The following is a 14,866-nucleotide window of genomic DNA, read 5'->3' as shown; positions in this document are numbered from 1 at the left end:
AGAAATGCATTTTTACTGCCGACGTTTCAGTAGATTGGTTGGTGTTTATGTGTGTGTTCAACACCGAGATTGTACGAGATGTGGACCCGCAGCTTTATTTGGGACTAGTTGAATATACCCATGCTTCGCAGGGGGGGCTGTATTTGGAAGTCAACGTCTGTGGGAGTATCACCATTGATCTCAGCGACCGCGAAAACTATGGATTTGATACTAATATCGGTCATTTTGGGCTATGTTTTTACATGTCTCGGTATTCCCTCCTCTCCCGCTGACCCCTGGCCCGCATGCAATTGTAACTAAATTTGCAAGTCATCGCTAATGGAAGTGTTACCATTGATTTCAGCGACCGCGAAAACTGTGGATTTGACACTAATATCGGTCATTTTGGATTACTTTTATATGTCTCGGTATCTCACTCCCCTCCCCCCGGCCCGGAGCCGAATAGCGTGAATTTGGAAGTTAATGCGATTGGAGTTTCACTATTGATTTGAGCGACCACGGAAACTATGAATTCGACACTAATCTCGGTCATTTTCTACTACTTTTACATGTCCCGGTAAACTCCCCCCTGGTTCGAATTTTGACAAAAACGTTTAATTCTGGTCTGGAGCCTGGACCAAGGTATTCGTGTCTAAAATTTGGTAACTCGCGGTCAATTTGTCTGGTTCCCAAGCCGGTTCTGGTAAACGCCCCCCCTGAGACCCCCCTGGTTCGAAATTTGAAAAAAGGGCTTCGTCTTCATCTGGGGCCTGGGCCAGAGTACCCCTGATCAAAATTTGGTAACTCTCGGTCCACTCATCTGGTCCCCAGGCCGCACACACAAACAAATTCCTTATTTTATTTATATTAGAAGATTAGATTCGATTGGAATAAGAAATTGTGTTATACACACATCGTTCTTGATAAGCGTTTCAGATACTTTATAAAACCAATTTTCTATATATTTTAAATTGATTATTAGCTAATAACTTTTTTTAAATGTTACTAAATTTATTGTTTTTGTTTATTTTCAGGATGCCCGAAAAGCAGCGTGTGATACCAGCCTGGTCCAGGCAACAAACAATATGGAGCCTATCGGCCGAATTCAAATGCGGACACGACGAACGCTTAGAGGTCATTTGGCGAAAATATATGCAATGCACTGGGGCTCAGATTCAAGGTATTATTTTTTCCTTTCCAGAGTGACAAAGAAAGATTATCAATATCACATATTTGATTGTACTTCTGTGTAATCACCTTGCACCATATGTGATTCTATATCGTGAAATAACTAGAAAGTTAGGAAACTTGGATCTAAAAAGCCACAAATGTTACTGGTATTCGATGCGTTAACAACTCATCACCCAGTTGAAAGTGACCATCTGGCCGATCATAATTCTTCCTGAACAATAAATAGTCCGAGAAACTTCAATTTTATTCCATAGACAGTGAAACTTGTCCGAATTAGCGTAAAAATGATAGGTTCGACGAATATGCGACCAAATGAGATGGCCAATTCAACAATTTGTATTTCACTTAACAATGCCCTTGCACATTCAGATTATTGAACAAATTAATGTTTTCGAGCTGTTACTGATCACTTTCCAAAAATTAATATACTCTTTCCATGAATCATCTGTAGGTAAAATTTCCCAGACGTATGTCGGAGGTGGTTGTCTTTAACAAGTGCAGTTAGTTCGAAAAAATTTGAGCAACCATCTTCCTTTCTTTATAGCTCTATTCACACCCGTACGTTCATGTCTTCATACATAGATTTAAAGGCTTTAAGAAACTAAGACTGTTCTACAGTACTAGCAGCAATGAATCTTCACTACTTTAATTTCTAATATACAGACTTATTGTCTCGAAATTCTTGAATGTATTTTCCTTGATCTTAATGCCGTTGAGAAGTTCATGAAAGCTCTTATAAAATCTATATTTCATTTATCCTGAAATTTGTTTATGACGTAATAAGTTATATTCACTTGTTTCAACCTCTGCAGTCTTGTAAGTTATATTTATGCGGCAGTAATAAATCCAAAAAACATATTTGTTTTACAACGAAGGTAGTGAAATTTAAAACTTTTGGAAGTATTACAGTAACTTTGTAGAGTCAAGAAATACATCTTAGATCGTAAGTATTAGATCGTTAGAAAGACACTGTACACTGAGTCCATTTGAAAAAATGGAAAAATGTCATTGGGACAACTATGATCTGGTCTTAAGAACAAAACCTCATTTATCGTGTCTTTGTTGGTTTTCGTAGATTATTTGTTGATTACGATAATAACATAATTTCTTGCAGTCGTTTATTTGGTAAAGTGGGAATTATTGACGTTAGTTTAAGTTTAGGAACAGTATATTGAATCTTAGTGCGTTAAATGTTGATGGCTGTCGAATTTTGAAGAATCATTTCACTGTGGCAGACCATGTTTTCATTCTTCGGTTTTCCCCTGAGAAATCAACGATACTATATGTATTGTACAAGTTCAACCGAAGTCTTCCGATCTGGATCAAACTTCGCATGGTGGAAGACATGGGTCTGTTGTACAAGCGTGTGAAGTATTATAGTGTGCAGGCTTTTAGTTTCTGAGTTATAGGCCATCAGATTTCGGCTTCGGACATGATTAAAATTGTTTTGCAGAAATTTTAGACATTTGCTTAAAGAAATCAATCGAGGAGGATTCTTTTCCACAGTAGGGTCGCCTCTAGTATTAGTTTTCTTTTACTTACTTTTCTTTATACTACAATACTGAACCATTCAAAATTTCAAAAACTAAGTGTCTATATTAAATCAAGCAGTTTTGTATTAACAAACATTAATATACGTTTTTGAGTCCTATATACCTGATATTGAAAAAATGGATAATGTTAGGCATCCATGTAAGAGATGTGACACACAATAAAAATTTCCTAAAACAAGACAGAAAAATGTGGCTTTTTAAAGGTATAAACTTCCATAAACAACGGGAAACTAATCTTAAAAGCTGTAGTGCAGTTCGAAAACTGGGGTTATCTAAGACCCTCATTTAGTGAACCATGAAAGTTTTGTTCAAAAATTCTTATTTGAACAATGTTTGGGTTTTTGTGGGTTAAATATCCATTGCTAAACCCTACTGTATCTTTACACCGCATTTTATAGAGGTATTCATTCCCAGGCAAGTAATAGCCTTTATATATTCGAATAACAGCAAACCTTATATTCCAAGCTTAGGCAACTAAAACAAAAATCTGATAGTTGAACATCATCGGTGCCTTGAATTAAGGTCTTGTTTAATGATTGCTCTACAGCTTAGTTGTCAGCGACATGAACTTTTCAAACACTTTTCCATGGTATTGTGTGAAAATGAAATTTGCACGTTTTAAGCAATAAAGTTCTAATTTAATATGATCTCAGAATATTTCGTTACCGTTGTAAGCAGTTACCAGAACCTGTTTGGCCAGTGGAAGCATGTAGACATTACAGACACAGGGAAATAATCATATATGAGGTACTTTGTAATGAGATACTACCCAACACTGTTACGTATATAAATAGCTTCTACACTGTCAGGTAATGGAAAGAGTGTTCTTAAATTTAAGATGAAACACATTAAATGATTTGCACCATTATTCAGAAAGAAGAAATGCAGTGTCTGTTAAGATTCGACAATAATTTGAATTTTATAGATCGAGAAGCTAAATGAAATAATAAGTTTTGTGATGTACCTAATTTTATTATTCTTTTAAAATTAAAACTATCGTTTGATTTTTTTTTTTAAAAAAAGAAAATACTAATCAGCCTTTGTGGTACATAGATACTTGTAGTAACATACCAACATTCGTTTGGTATTTTCGCATTTGGTGGAGGAGACTGACTTTCAATTATTTGTCACTGCTTATTTGATTCAGATCGCACAGTTCAGCTATTGAACTATCACACATACGTTGTTCTTGAGAATTAAAAGGTATTTTGAAGTATCAGTACAACTAACTAAACAGCATTTTCTCTGCTGGAATTGAAGATAAATTATGTTAAACGTTATTAGGGGTACAACTCTGGTACAGGAGAGACAAATACTGTTGAAAGCACAATAGCAAGCAAGGCAGAATTCATAGCACAATGATGGCATAATCCAATAGTATTCAGGATGCCAAATAATCCCAGCATTGTGGAGATTTTATTTTATGGATCACTGTTATTTCCAGTGCAGGTTGTCATTTCACAGCAATTTCTATCCAATTTTGTGTGCATAATAAAGGTAGAGATATGTCAGAGCCCTCAGCTCTGTCTTTATATATATATATATATATATATATATATATATATATATATATATATATATATATATATATATACAGCACTCAGTAGAAATTAGGATATTTATTTTCCTCTGGCTGCCTTTTTATAGGTATAAGGGATGTAGATGAAATTTGCATTTGTTATCCAGTTTTCTGGACAGGTGTAGGTAACACGGTTAACATCCTCTCTTAGCAATATATAATTCCTAACTCCTGTGTCATTCTTTGTAGGAACCTAGTATCGGCGTCTCAGGATGGTAAGTTGATAGTTTGGGACAGTTACACAACAAATAAAGTTCATGCCATCCCTTTGAGATCCAGCTGGGTGATGACCTGTGCCTATGCTCCCTCAGGCAGTTTTGTGGCATGCGGAGGCCTTGATAATATCTGTTCAATATACAGGTAAGCAATATATTACGTAACTTGATAGAAGTAATTTAAGTAAAAATGCAGAATATAACAACTAAAGTGAAGCAATTAAAAAAAATCATTCGCAAGCAAAATATTAAAAAGAGTAATAAAAGATTGACCAACTTGACGAGGTGGTTGTATCTATTTTTATTTATAAATCGTGTAATAACTCTTGCTTGACGTGTAAGTAGCCATGGTCATTACTGTATAGAAACAGTATCTGTATTTATAAGCTGTTGTTACATACTTCATTTGTGGATTGTAAAAAATGCGAGAATAGAAGAGTATGAAAACTGTATGGATGTAGCAGCAGAAATGAGATGACTTTTATACAGTATTAATATTTTTATACACTTTATTGTGTGTTTCTAACCAAAATTTCATGCAGAAGAATATATCAGATGATTATGACATGATTAAAAAAAAGTTCAATTCACATTCATAAATCGAAACTACAACTAAGTATTATAGCATTTTGACAGATAAGGAAAAAAAAATTGTTCCATTGTATATTTTAGGTTAATAGCAGACACCTATTGTTTCCAGTTCTTCGGTACTTAAGAGATTTTTTTTAAAATTTTTGGATGTAGCCTTTAAATCTATTATTTGATCCGGGTAGACGCTCATTGTATGGGATATTAACTAAACTAACTGAAAGGTATTATTACATTTTTGAAATTCGCATCTTTTTTGTATTTAAACAGTATTTTTTAAAAAAATACAAAACGTCCCAAATTAGTCCTTTCTTTTGAAGTTTCAGAAGTGTCGGGTAAACGTATTTTGTATTGACAAATGTTAATTTTGCACATAATATCGTTCAGTGTGTTCTTTGCTGTAACACATGATCCAAACTGGGTATTATTCTTTATAATTATCATATGAGTAGTTTTTGCAAATATAATTAAAATTTTAAAAATCTAACATAAATTTTGCTTGCGAGTCGCAAAATTTCATACGTAAAGTTTTAATTTACTTTTTTGGTAGAGTAATTAATAATATTAACACGAAAATTGTCCGTGATAAAAGGCTTAAGGGAATTTCAGAAATTAATTTAATAGAGCTCAATAGAGAAATATTTAAAGTGCAAGATAAAACTTATTACAGGAGGAAAAATAACACGTATGGTTTATTTATTTTATTTTATTTTCTGTTCCTTCCACAATCTCATTCCACAAATCCTGCCATTATCTTTCACTTGCCTTGATCATCAGTTTTCCTTGGCTTAAAGGACATACTCGTAGGACGCTAAACTGAAAGGTATCCTTCAGCAGATCTGGCGGTCCATCTCTTCTCAGCATTTCTTTTCTCACAGTTTTGTTAATATGATGATGTAAATTCATTGTACTAGAATCCTCTTCTTTGAATATCATTGCTGCTGTGAAAACTTAGGCAGAAGACTTTTATATAGACTTTTATAAACTTGAAGTAGTTTGTAGAAATTATTCTCACTTGTAACAGGTACTCCATACAGATATTGTTATAATCTTAAATATAGATAGTAAACTGTTTTCTTTTCTTTTTTTTTTTTTTTTTTTTATATATAATTAATACTTTCTACATCAATACTCAAACCGTAGTAAAATACTTAGCTAACTCACTACGATTACGAGTGAGTTGCGGAAGGTGAGAGAGAACACTGAAACAGTACAGTTAATAGTACATGAAATGTTAGATGCAGTAAATAAAAGAGTACATTCGCAATTAGATTTCCAAACTATGCTATACGTAAGTGTTGGAAGTTCTATAGAATGGCTATGTCTGTGCGTCTGTCGATAGGTGTCAGAGCAAAAACAATAAGAAATATTGAGTAGCGGTACTTTTGTAGTCGATTAAGTATCCCAAGAATAGGTTTAAGTTCCTCCGCTAACCCTATATTCAAACCGGAAGTGGTAGGATTCAAACTTTTCGGGTTTCCATGTTTATTCTCATAGAGTAAAAATGGTAACGGATAGTGACAAATTAGTTGTCTCGAGAGAAGTATTGTCATTACCTACAAAACTCGACCAAACCCAGAGGTGATAGACATAGTACTTTCGCTTTCAATACTGATTTCCTAGAGCGAAAACGGTTAAAAAAAACCGAAAAGCACTTTCAGACACAGATTTATCTCTTGAGGCCCCGAGTCGATTAAAAAAAAAAAGTATCGCAATCTATTACCGTTTTTGTTCTATAGCATTAAAATAGTTGACAGGAAATGGTTAATTTCTACCACTTCCGGTTTAAGTAAAGGCTTAATGGAGGAGATGGCATTTGTTCTTGGGACGCTGAATAGATTGCAAGAAACAGCTTCTCATTTCTCTTATCATTTTAGTTCTATGAAAATCAATATTGAAACCGGAAATACTAGTAAAATTCAGCAACTTCTGATTGCGTGTAATGATAATATATTCTCTTGAGACCCTGAATCGATTGTACGAAACAGCTTGTCGCTGTGTTTTACCGGCTTTGTTCTATACTAATAAACATTGAAACCGGATATGGTTGATTTCTACGACTAAAACGGATCTATACCCGTCCTATAAGACTTCCGACATTGATGTATAATATAGTTTGTAAGTCTAATAATTATACTGTAAATATGTTAACACAAAGAGCAGACACGCACAAACATACGAGGCGCATTTCAAAAGAAAGGGCCGATATTTAATTGGAAACAGGTAAGTAATTTTAGCAACATTGTTTTATTGGGTAAAAACAAGTACATATCCACTTTATTTTTCAACATAGTCACCCTTATTTTCCAAGCACTTTCTGTACAGTGGCACAAGTTTTTTTCATACCCTCTGCATAAAAGTTCGCCGCCTGGGAGTTCAGCCACTTCAACACTACCGTTTTCAATTGTGCAGGTTCTTCGAACGGTTGAGATGAAAGCCAGTTTTTTAGGTGCAGAAAGAGGTGATAGTCACTTGGTTTCGTCACCTGTAACAATGTAGGTAAAAAAATCCATCGCCCTCTCTGTCGTAGCGATCCAGAAATGTACGTGCTACAGTCAGTTGGTTCTGTTTGTGGACGTCTGTCAACATTTTGGGGATCCATCTGGCACACAATTTCCGATATCCTAACGTTTCTGTAACAATTCGAAACAATGTTGTTGGTGAAACCTTGAAATTCGATGTGTAATGGTGAAGCGTCGATTTTCTTTAACTTTTTCATTCACTCGCTGCACCAAGTCAGTCTGAATGCTTGGTCTTCCACTCTTCTCTTTGTCGGTGATATTTGTACGGCCTTCTTTGAATGCACGACACCATTGCCGTACCTTTCCTTTACTCATTACACTGTCGCCGTACACTGCGCACAATTCTCTATGAATTTCAGCAGCACTTTGTCCTTTAGCATGAAGAAATCTAATCACAGAGCGGATCTCGCACCTGGCGGGATTGTGTATGCGCGCAGCCATTTTAACACGCTCCAGCACACACGCTCCAGAAAACAAGCAGATGACTGGCGAAACTGTTTGTTTGATAGCCTATGGACCAAGTGATGTTACTGCGCAAGCGTGATCCGATCATTATTGCCAGTCGCTTATAATAAAATATCGGCCCTTTCTTTTGAAATGCGCCTGGTAAGTTACTGATACAGCGTGGGACGACTGTTAGGCTGCAGAACTACTCTAATTCGTTGTGGAATGCAAACATATGTCATGAGGAATATACCATTTCTCATTTCGTGCAATACTCATTTCCGTCAGTGAAGATGGATAGAAATATTTCTGAAGTCTGAGGTGCAGGTTTCAATAATGGTGAGATCTTAGGATTGTGAATAATGGGCGATTACAGTTTGTCGAGACGCGTGAAATCACACCTCAACAGCTCAGGAGTATAAATTGGTTGCACTGCCATCTTAGAAAATTGTCGCTGGAGGAAAAGAACACTGAACCATAGCATGCATGTGGTCACTTAAAATGTCTACATTATCACTGACAGTAATGCGTTCTGTGAGCACAATCAGAGAACTTACGGAATACTGGGAAATTACGACCCACAATGCCGCCATGCATCACGGTAGGGAGGCGACAATGCAGACCATAAGCGGCTTTCCGCGTCTACCATACATAAACATGACCAGCTATTGAAAATAAGATGAGAGAGAGCTCATCTAAGTAAACAACGCATTTCAAATTATCGTTGGTCCACTTAGTGTGTTGTCGATTGCATTTTCTTCATGTTAAAGCGTTGTTAGCGATCAACGGTTTGGATCTCGCCGATGTGATTTTACAATGTAAAGTTTTAGGTTGTCATCATGTTAGAGACTGTTTTTTGGGACATATTTAACACATTGGTCACCTTAGATACACATATGCCAATAATTTGTCCCCTTTGAAACTCAGTGTGGTTTTCCATTTTGGATCACCAGATTCTTCCTGCTTTAACACAACTATCCCTTTCTACCTCGGCTGACGTATTACGGACGACCTTGTAACACACCACTGACAACTGTCAGGCACTACATAAACATCATCAGTATTACCACCTCATACATCTTCGTGTGTTTCGCGGACAACAAGTGTTTCCATTGTTTTAATAACCATCATTTACATACATATAATGAAGCACACAATGAAGGTTCTATTAAGTCATTGCTTTGTAAATAAATTTTTAGACTTGTTTAAATGGTTTTACTTCTTTATCATTGTTATTGTAATTATTATTCTTTGTAGTTAAGTAAAAAGGTAGTTGAAACTGAAATTAATATTGTGTGTTTGATTTCACATTCTGTACGTTTTTCATTTCAGTCTCAAAACTCGGGAAGGAAACGTTAGAGTGAGCCGAGAACTGCCAGGACACACTGGATACCTTAGTTGCTGTCGTTTTCTTGATGATAATCAAATAGTAACTAGTTCAGGAGATATGTCATGGTAAGTTCATTGTAACGAAGTCGATTAATCATTTCGTCAAGGAATGAATAGAACATGTTCCCGTATGGCCGGATAGGAACATGCTCTATATGGTGCTAGATTCGATTTTCCAGTAGTGTTACTATTATTTAGTGTTGTCCAATATGCGAGACAGTTGGGAGATATTTTTAAGAAGTTACAGACTTAATCAAATTCAGAGATAACAGCGTTGGAAATTGATCCGCTTGCTACACATCATTAAACTGACCGTGCTTCATTGATCAGTGTCATTTGGGGTTGACAAGAAACACATTTAATATACATTGTAATACCAAATATACATACACTCCATCGGTACTGTTGGATTTCAATATGGCGTTGGCCCACCCTTAGCTTTGATGACAGCTTCCACTCTCGCAGGCATACTTTCAATCAGGTGCTGGAAGGTTTCTTAGGAAATGGCAGTCCATTCTTCACGGAGTGCTGAACTGAGGAGGGGTATCGATGTAGGTCGGTGAGGCCTGGCACGAAGTCGGCGTTCCAAAACATTCCAAAGATGTTCTATAGGATTCAAGTCAGGACTCTGTGCAGGCCAGTCCATTACAGGGATGTTATGGTCGTGTAACCACTCCGCCACAGGCCGTGCAGTATGAACAGGTGTTCGATCGTGTTGAAAGATGCAATCGCAATCCCCGAATTGCTCTTCAACAGTGGGAAGCAAGAAGGTGCTTAAAACATCAATGTAGGCCTGCGCTGAGAGAGTGCCACACAAAACAACAAGTGGTGCAAGCCCCCTCCAAGAAAAACGCGACCACACCATAACACCACCACCTCCGAATTTTACTGTTGGTACTACAGACGCTGACAGATGACGTTCACCGGGCATTCGTCATACCCACACCCTGCCATCGGATCGCCACATTGTGTACCGTGATTCGTCACTCCACACGTTTTTCCACTGTTCAATCGTCCAATGTTTACGCTCCTTACACCAAGCGAGGCATCGTTTGACATTTACTTGCGTGATGTGTGGCTTATGAGCAGCCGCTCGATCATAAAATCCAAGTTTTCTCACCTCATGCCTAACTGTCATAGTACTTGGAGTGCAGTTCGGAATTCCTGTGTGATGGTCTGGATAGATGTCTGCTTATTACACTTTACGGCCCTCTTTAACTGTCGGCGGCGGTCTCTGTCAGTCAGCAGACGAGTTGGGCCTGTACGCTTTTGTGTTGTACGTGTCCTTTCACGTTTCTACTTCACTATCACATCAGGCACAGTGAACCTAGGGATGTTTAGGAGTGTGGAAATCTCGCGTACAGACTTCTGACACAAGTGACACCCAATCACCTGACCACGTTCAAAGTCCGTGAGTTCCGCGGAGCGCCTCATTCTGCTTTCTCGCGATGTCTAATGAGTACTGAGGACGCTGATAATGAGTACCTGGCAGTAGGTGGCAGCACAATGCACCTAACATGAAAACCGTATGTTTCGGGGGGTGTCCGGATACTTTTGATCACATAGTGTATTATTTTGCATACGGCATTAACAGGCAGGCATATACGATGTTCCCTAATCAGATTGTGCAGAAGATAGAATTCATAAAAGTAATTCTCACTGACGTGAAAAATCTGGAAAAGTCAGAGAATATCATAAATGAAAAAATAACCTAGAAAAGTAGGGAGTTTAAGTACGGATTTTTACTTCTCAGAACACATTTCTCATTTTGCCTTATATCCGACTGTTCCCTATAAAATATTAGTTTGTTGCATATTATTATTATTATTATATGCATATTATTATTATTATTAAGTATTCTGCCTTTTGGCAGGTCCTGGAACTTAATGAGGGTATTTTTTCTTGTCTTTATTTTCATTTTGGGCAAGGCAATATTTCTTCCATGTTTCATATGCATTAGATAATTAATGAATATCCTTGTCAGGAAAAGTATAGTTGCTTTTTTTTTAAATATATATATATATATATATAGATATATATATAAACATTATATCATATATACGTAGTCATACCATAAATAATGTCCCAAAGTTTAAAATACTTCGGTATAAAATAGTTAGAGATATTTTTAATATCCTAGTAACATGAGTTACATGAATGCATATTAACTAAAATCACAAATAATTATCCAGAATGGCCACCATTAGCATGCACACAATCCTTAAGTCTTTGTGGCCACTAATCAATTGCATTACGCAACATGTCGGCTGGAAAATTTGCAGGTGCCTTTCAGAGAGACCGCTTTGAACTTTCAATATTGAGATGTGTCTTCTTGCAAGCCTTCTCCTGGAGCTTGGAGCACAATTTGTAGTCCAAAGGATTTAGATGTGTCCTTCTAGCTCAAACCCCACCACACCATGACTGAGGCAGGATGCTGACCCCTCTGGATCCTTGGAGCTTTTTCACCAGCTTCTCTAGAGGGTGTGGCTTATATCCTGTCATTGAAAGTCTAAATACTGAAAATCGTATCACATTGAAAAGGATTCGACGTGCCCATTTTCTGCGTAACATTTAAGCAAACGCTGTGCTTTTAGGAGCCTCTGGCGCTTCAGTTCATTTGTCAGGAGTTGTCTTTTGCATTGTTTGTTTGTAAGTATAGAGCCTAGGCCACTGCTTAACGTGCGAGACAATACATTTTCGATATCTTTAGCTCACGAGGCGTAACTGACTGACTTCTAAATGGATTTCGTCGGACACATGCCGCCACTGCTTTCACAATTTGCCTTGTTCGTACAGTGCGTGGTCTTCCTTGTCGCGGGCGATCCTTCACAGTTCCAGTCTCAGCAAAGCGCTGGATAGTGCGGTAAACTTTTTTTAAAAAATTTTTATTTATTTTATTTATTTATTTATTTTTATTTGCAGCTACTGAAGGGTTTTGAAAATCTCCTATGGTGATTTGCCTACTTTGTGCAACTCGATTACGGCCACATGATTTTTATACTCACCCCATTCCATCTTGAACACGTACAACTGATACCTCTACACTTCTTTAGCTTATCCAGCATAGACTCACGTTTCACGATACCGCTCTTGACGTCGGTTTCTTGTACAGGCGGAAGTACAGCCACTCTCAAAAGTTGTAACAGCATTTATAGTAAGGCTAGGTAGATCTGGAAGTTCGAAAAAATGACCTGGAAAACCTGAAGAAGTCACGGAATTTGTGTTCACCACGTCAGTGGAAACCCTGTAAAAGTATATCTTCTAAATTCTTTAATCGTTCAGTAATACGTAAATTAACTTCAATTTGACTCACCATTTTGTTCCTTACAACAGCCAAATAAAGTAGCTTATGTATATTTCGAATATCAATTCGATTATCCTTCATCAGTAGAACAAGGCTTTCATTCAATCATGTGAAGAAAATAAGTCACATTTCATCTTGCTTTAACGACGTACGAAATTTCGTAACCAAGTAATCATTAGTAAAGTATCATTCTTTAGTGTCGTAGATGAAATCACTTGTTAAAATTATGAAGAAAGTAACCTAATTACAAAACTTAAAAGCTGCACCGTTAATGTACTCATGCACGAATTAAATATTTATTGCAGATCCTCAAGGAATTTGTTTCTTAAATAATCATTGATAAATTTTAACTGAAAAGTGAACCCTTCACTAAAACCATAATTTAGTCGGCTATGTTAATGTTTTCCAAAAATTTGTGTTCTTATGTTCTGTTAGTAATTAAAATTTATAAATTGGTAATGTGAAGCATATATGCTTATGAATTTCGTGTGCAGGCATACTCACCAATTGAGTCTCGTGGGGAAAACTTTTCGAAATAAGGCTTTCGAGCAGCAGCGTTGCATTCTTTCAAATAGACCACTCTGATTAGACCAAGAAAAAATATTACTTGGAGTGTTGTGCACAGGGTTGTCCTTTTTGATTATTGAGGATAGTTTAAAAAAAAAAAAAGTTTTTCTTACTTACAGGGTTTACTGATATCTTCAAGTGTGTAATTGAAAGAGCTGTGTACAATAATTACGTCAATATGCATGAAATATTTCGTTTTAAAAAATTAGAAAAATTAAGTTTTATATAGTAGCACAGAACAATTGACTTAAAACAACCTTGTTTTATGGTCTATCCTTTCTGCTTTACCTTGATTGGTGGAAGAAAAAACGTAGCCGTTTCACCCTTCGATTTTCTTGCGGGTGGACATCAGAAACTTCACACCTTCTTTCGTCTGTGTTTCAATGTTTCAGAGTTAAGGCTGAGACTCAGTCTTTTCCAGTCGTTTGCATAATACACTGCTACTGAAGGTGCAGGCTGCGCGAATGTCTTCGTCCGTTTTTGTGTGAAATAGAAATATTGCTTGCTAGAATAACCGCATAGCTGTTTTAGGCACCAATAAATTAACCAGTTAACCAGTAAATTAACCAATTGGGCACCAGCTTACGTTGGTTGTCATGTGCGTTTTAATACAGATATTTCTTCGTTACATTGTTACACTATGTCATATAAATACTTTACATAATCAAAGTAATGCTTGCATAGAAACCCCACCACTTCTCATACATGGTAAGCATACACTCTGTGTTTGCTTCGATCTTGAGTGGAAACCAAATGGTTCAAGTCGTAATATTTATGATTTAATTGTGTATATGATCCGATTAAATGTAATATTTGATTTGTACAAACCTTGGTTCGGTAGGTCGTGTGATTAAGTCTCTTTATTAGCTTCGTCACAAAGTGTTCAACATTTCTAGATTGGGAGTCGTGTTTTATGTACAGGGACGAAATCTAGTACGGGAAACAAGAATTTTGTTGTAATCTCGCGTACAGTAATTATAGAAAAGCTGAGTGCCGTTGTAAACAAATAAATGCAGACAGTATCAATTGTGTTTTGTTAATGCATGCGTCATACGTATTACTCAGTTCCGTATCGAGAGAATGAAATAATATATTCTCCTTCTAAGTGATTTCTGTAATAGTTAAGTATTTATTACATGTTCTTTCTGTTGCTTGAGATTCAATTTTTATTGGGGTTCATGTTTCAGGTCCCGTGTTCAAATGGAATAATCAAATAAGAACAGATATTTTCTCCTAGGCCTAAAGCATTGTGATTTAATGTTGACTAAAAAAAATATCGTTTAAGTGTTGATTTAACTAATGAGTTTTTTTTTTCTTTCTTTACCACTTTCAGTGCATTGTGGGACATTGAAACAGGTCAGCAGTGTACATCGTTCATAGGTCACACAGGAGACGTAATGTCTTTGTCATTGTCACCCGACATGAGGACGTTCGTGTCAGGCGCTTGTGATGCATCTGCCAAGGTAAAAAGGAATTTAATTGCTTAAAATAATATTCAAATGTATTGAAAGAATTACTTATCATTAGAACATCAA

General features: G+C 36.5%; 1 protein-coding gene across 3 annotated transcripts in view; it reads left to right on the top strand.

The window, feature by feature from the left end:
- LOC145671135 (guanine nucleotide-binding protein G(I)/G(S)/G(T) subunit beta-1) overlaps window positions 1-14,866 on the top strand; it is a 181,570-nt gene that overhangs the window by 147,931 nt on the left and 18,773 nt on the right. For all 3 annotated transcript variants that reach the window (XM_081739935.1, XM_081739936.1, XM_081739937.1), the window contains exons 3-6: window positions 1,014-1,159; window positions 4,492-4,662; window positions 9,404-9,526; window positions 14,665-14,794. In XM_081739935.1, coding sequence (XP_081596061.1) covers window positions 1,014-1,159; window positions 4,492-4,662; window positions 9,404-9,526; window positions 14,665-14,794 — 570 coding nt within the window. The remainder of the gene's footprint in view (window positions 1-1,013; window positions 1,160-4,491; window positions 4,663-9,403; window positions 9,527-14,664; window positions 14,795-14,866) is intronic.

This window comes from Thermobia domestica, chromosome 15, assembly GCF_964235325.1.
Source record: "Thermobia domestica chromosome 15, izTheDome1.hap1.1, whole genome shotgun sequence".
Taxonomy (NCBI): Eukaryota; Metazoa; Arthropoda; class Insecta; order Zygentoma; family Lepismatidae; genus Thermobia; species Thermobia domestica.
Note: the sequence above shows the minus strand (reverse complement) of the source record. Positions and strands in the feature narration are given on the sequence as shown.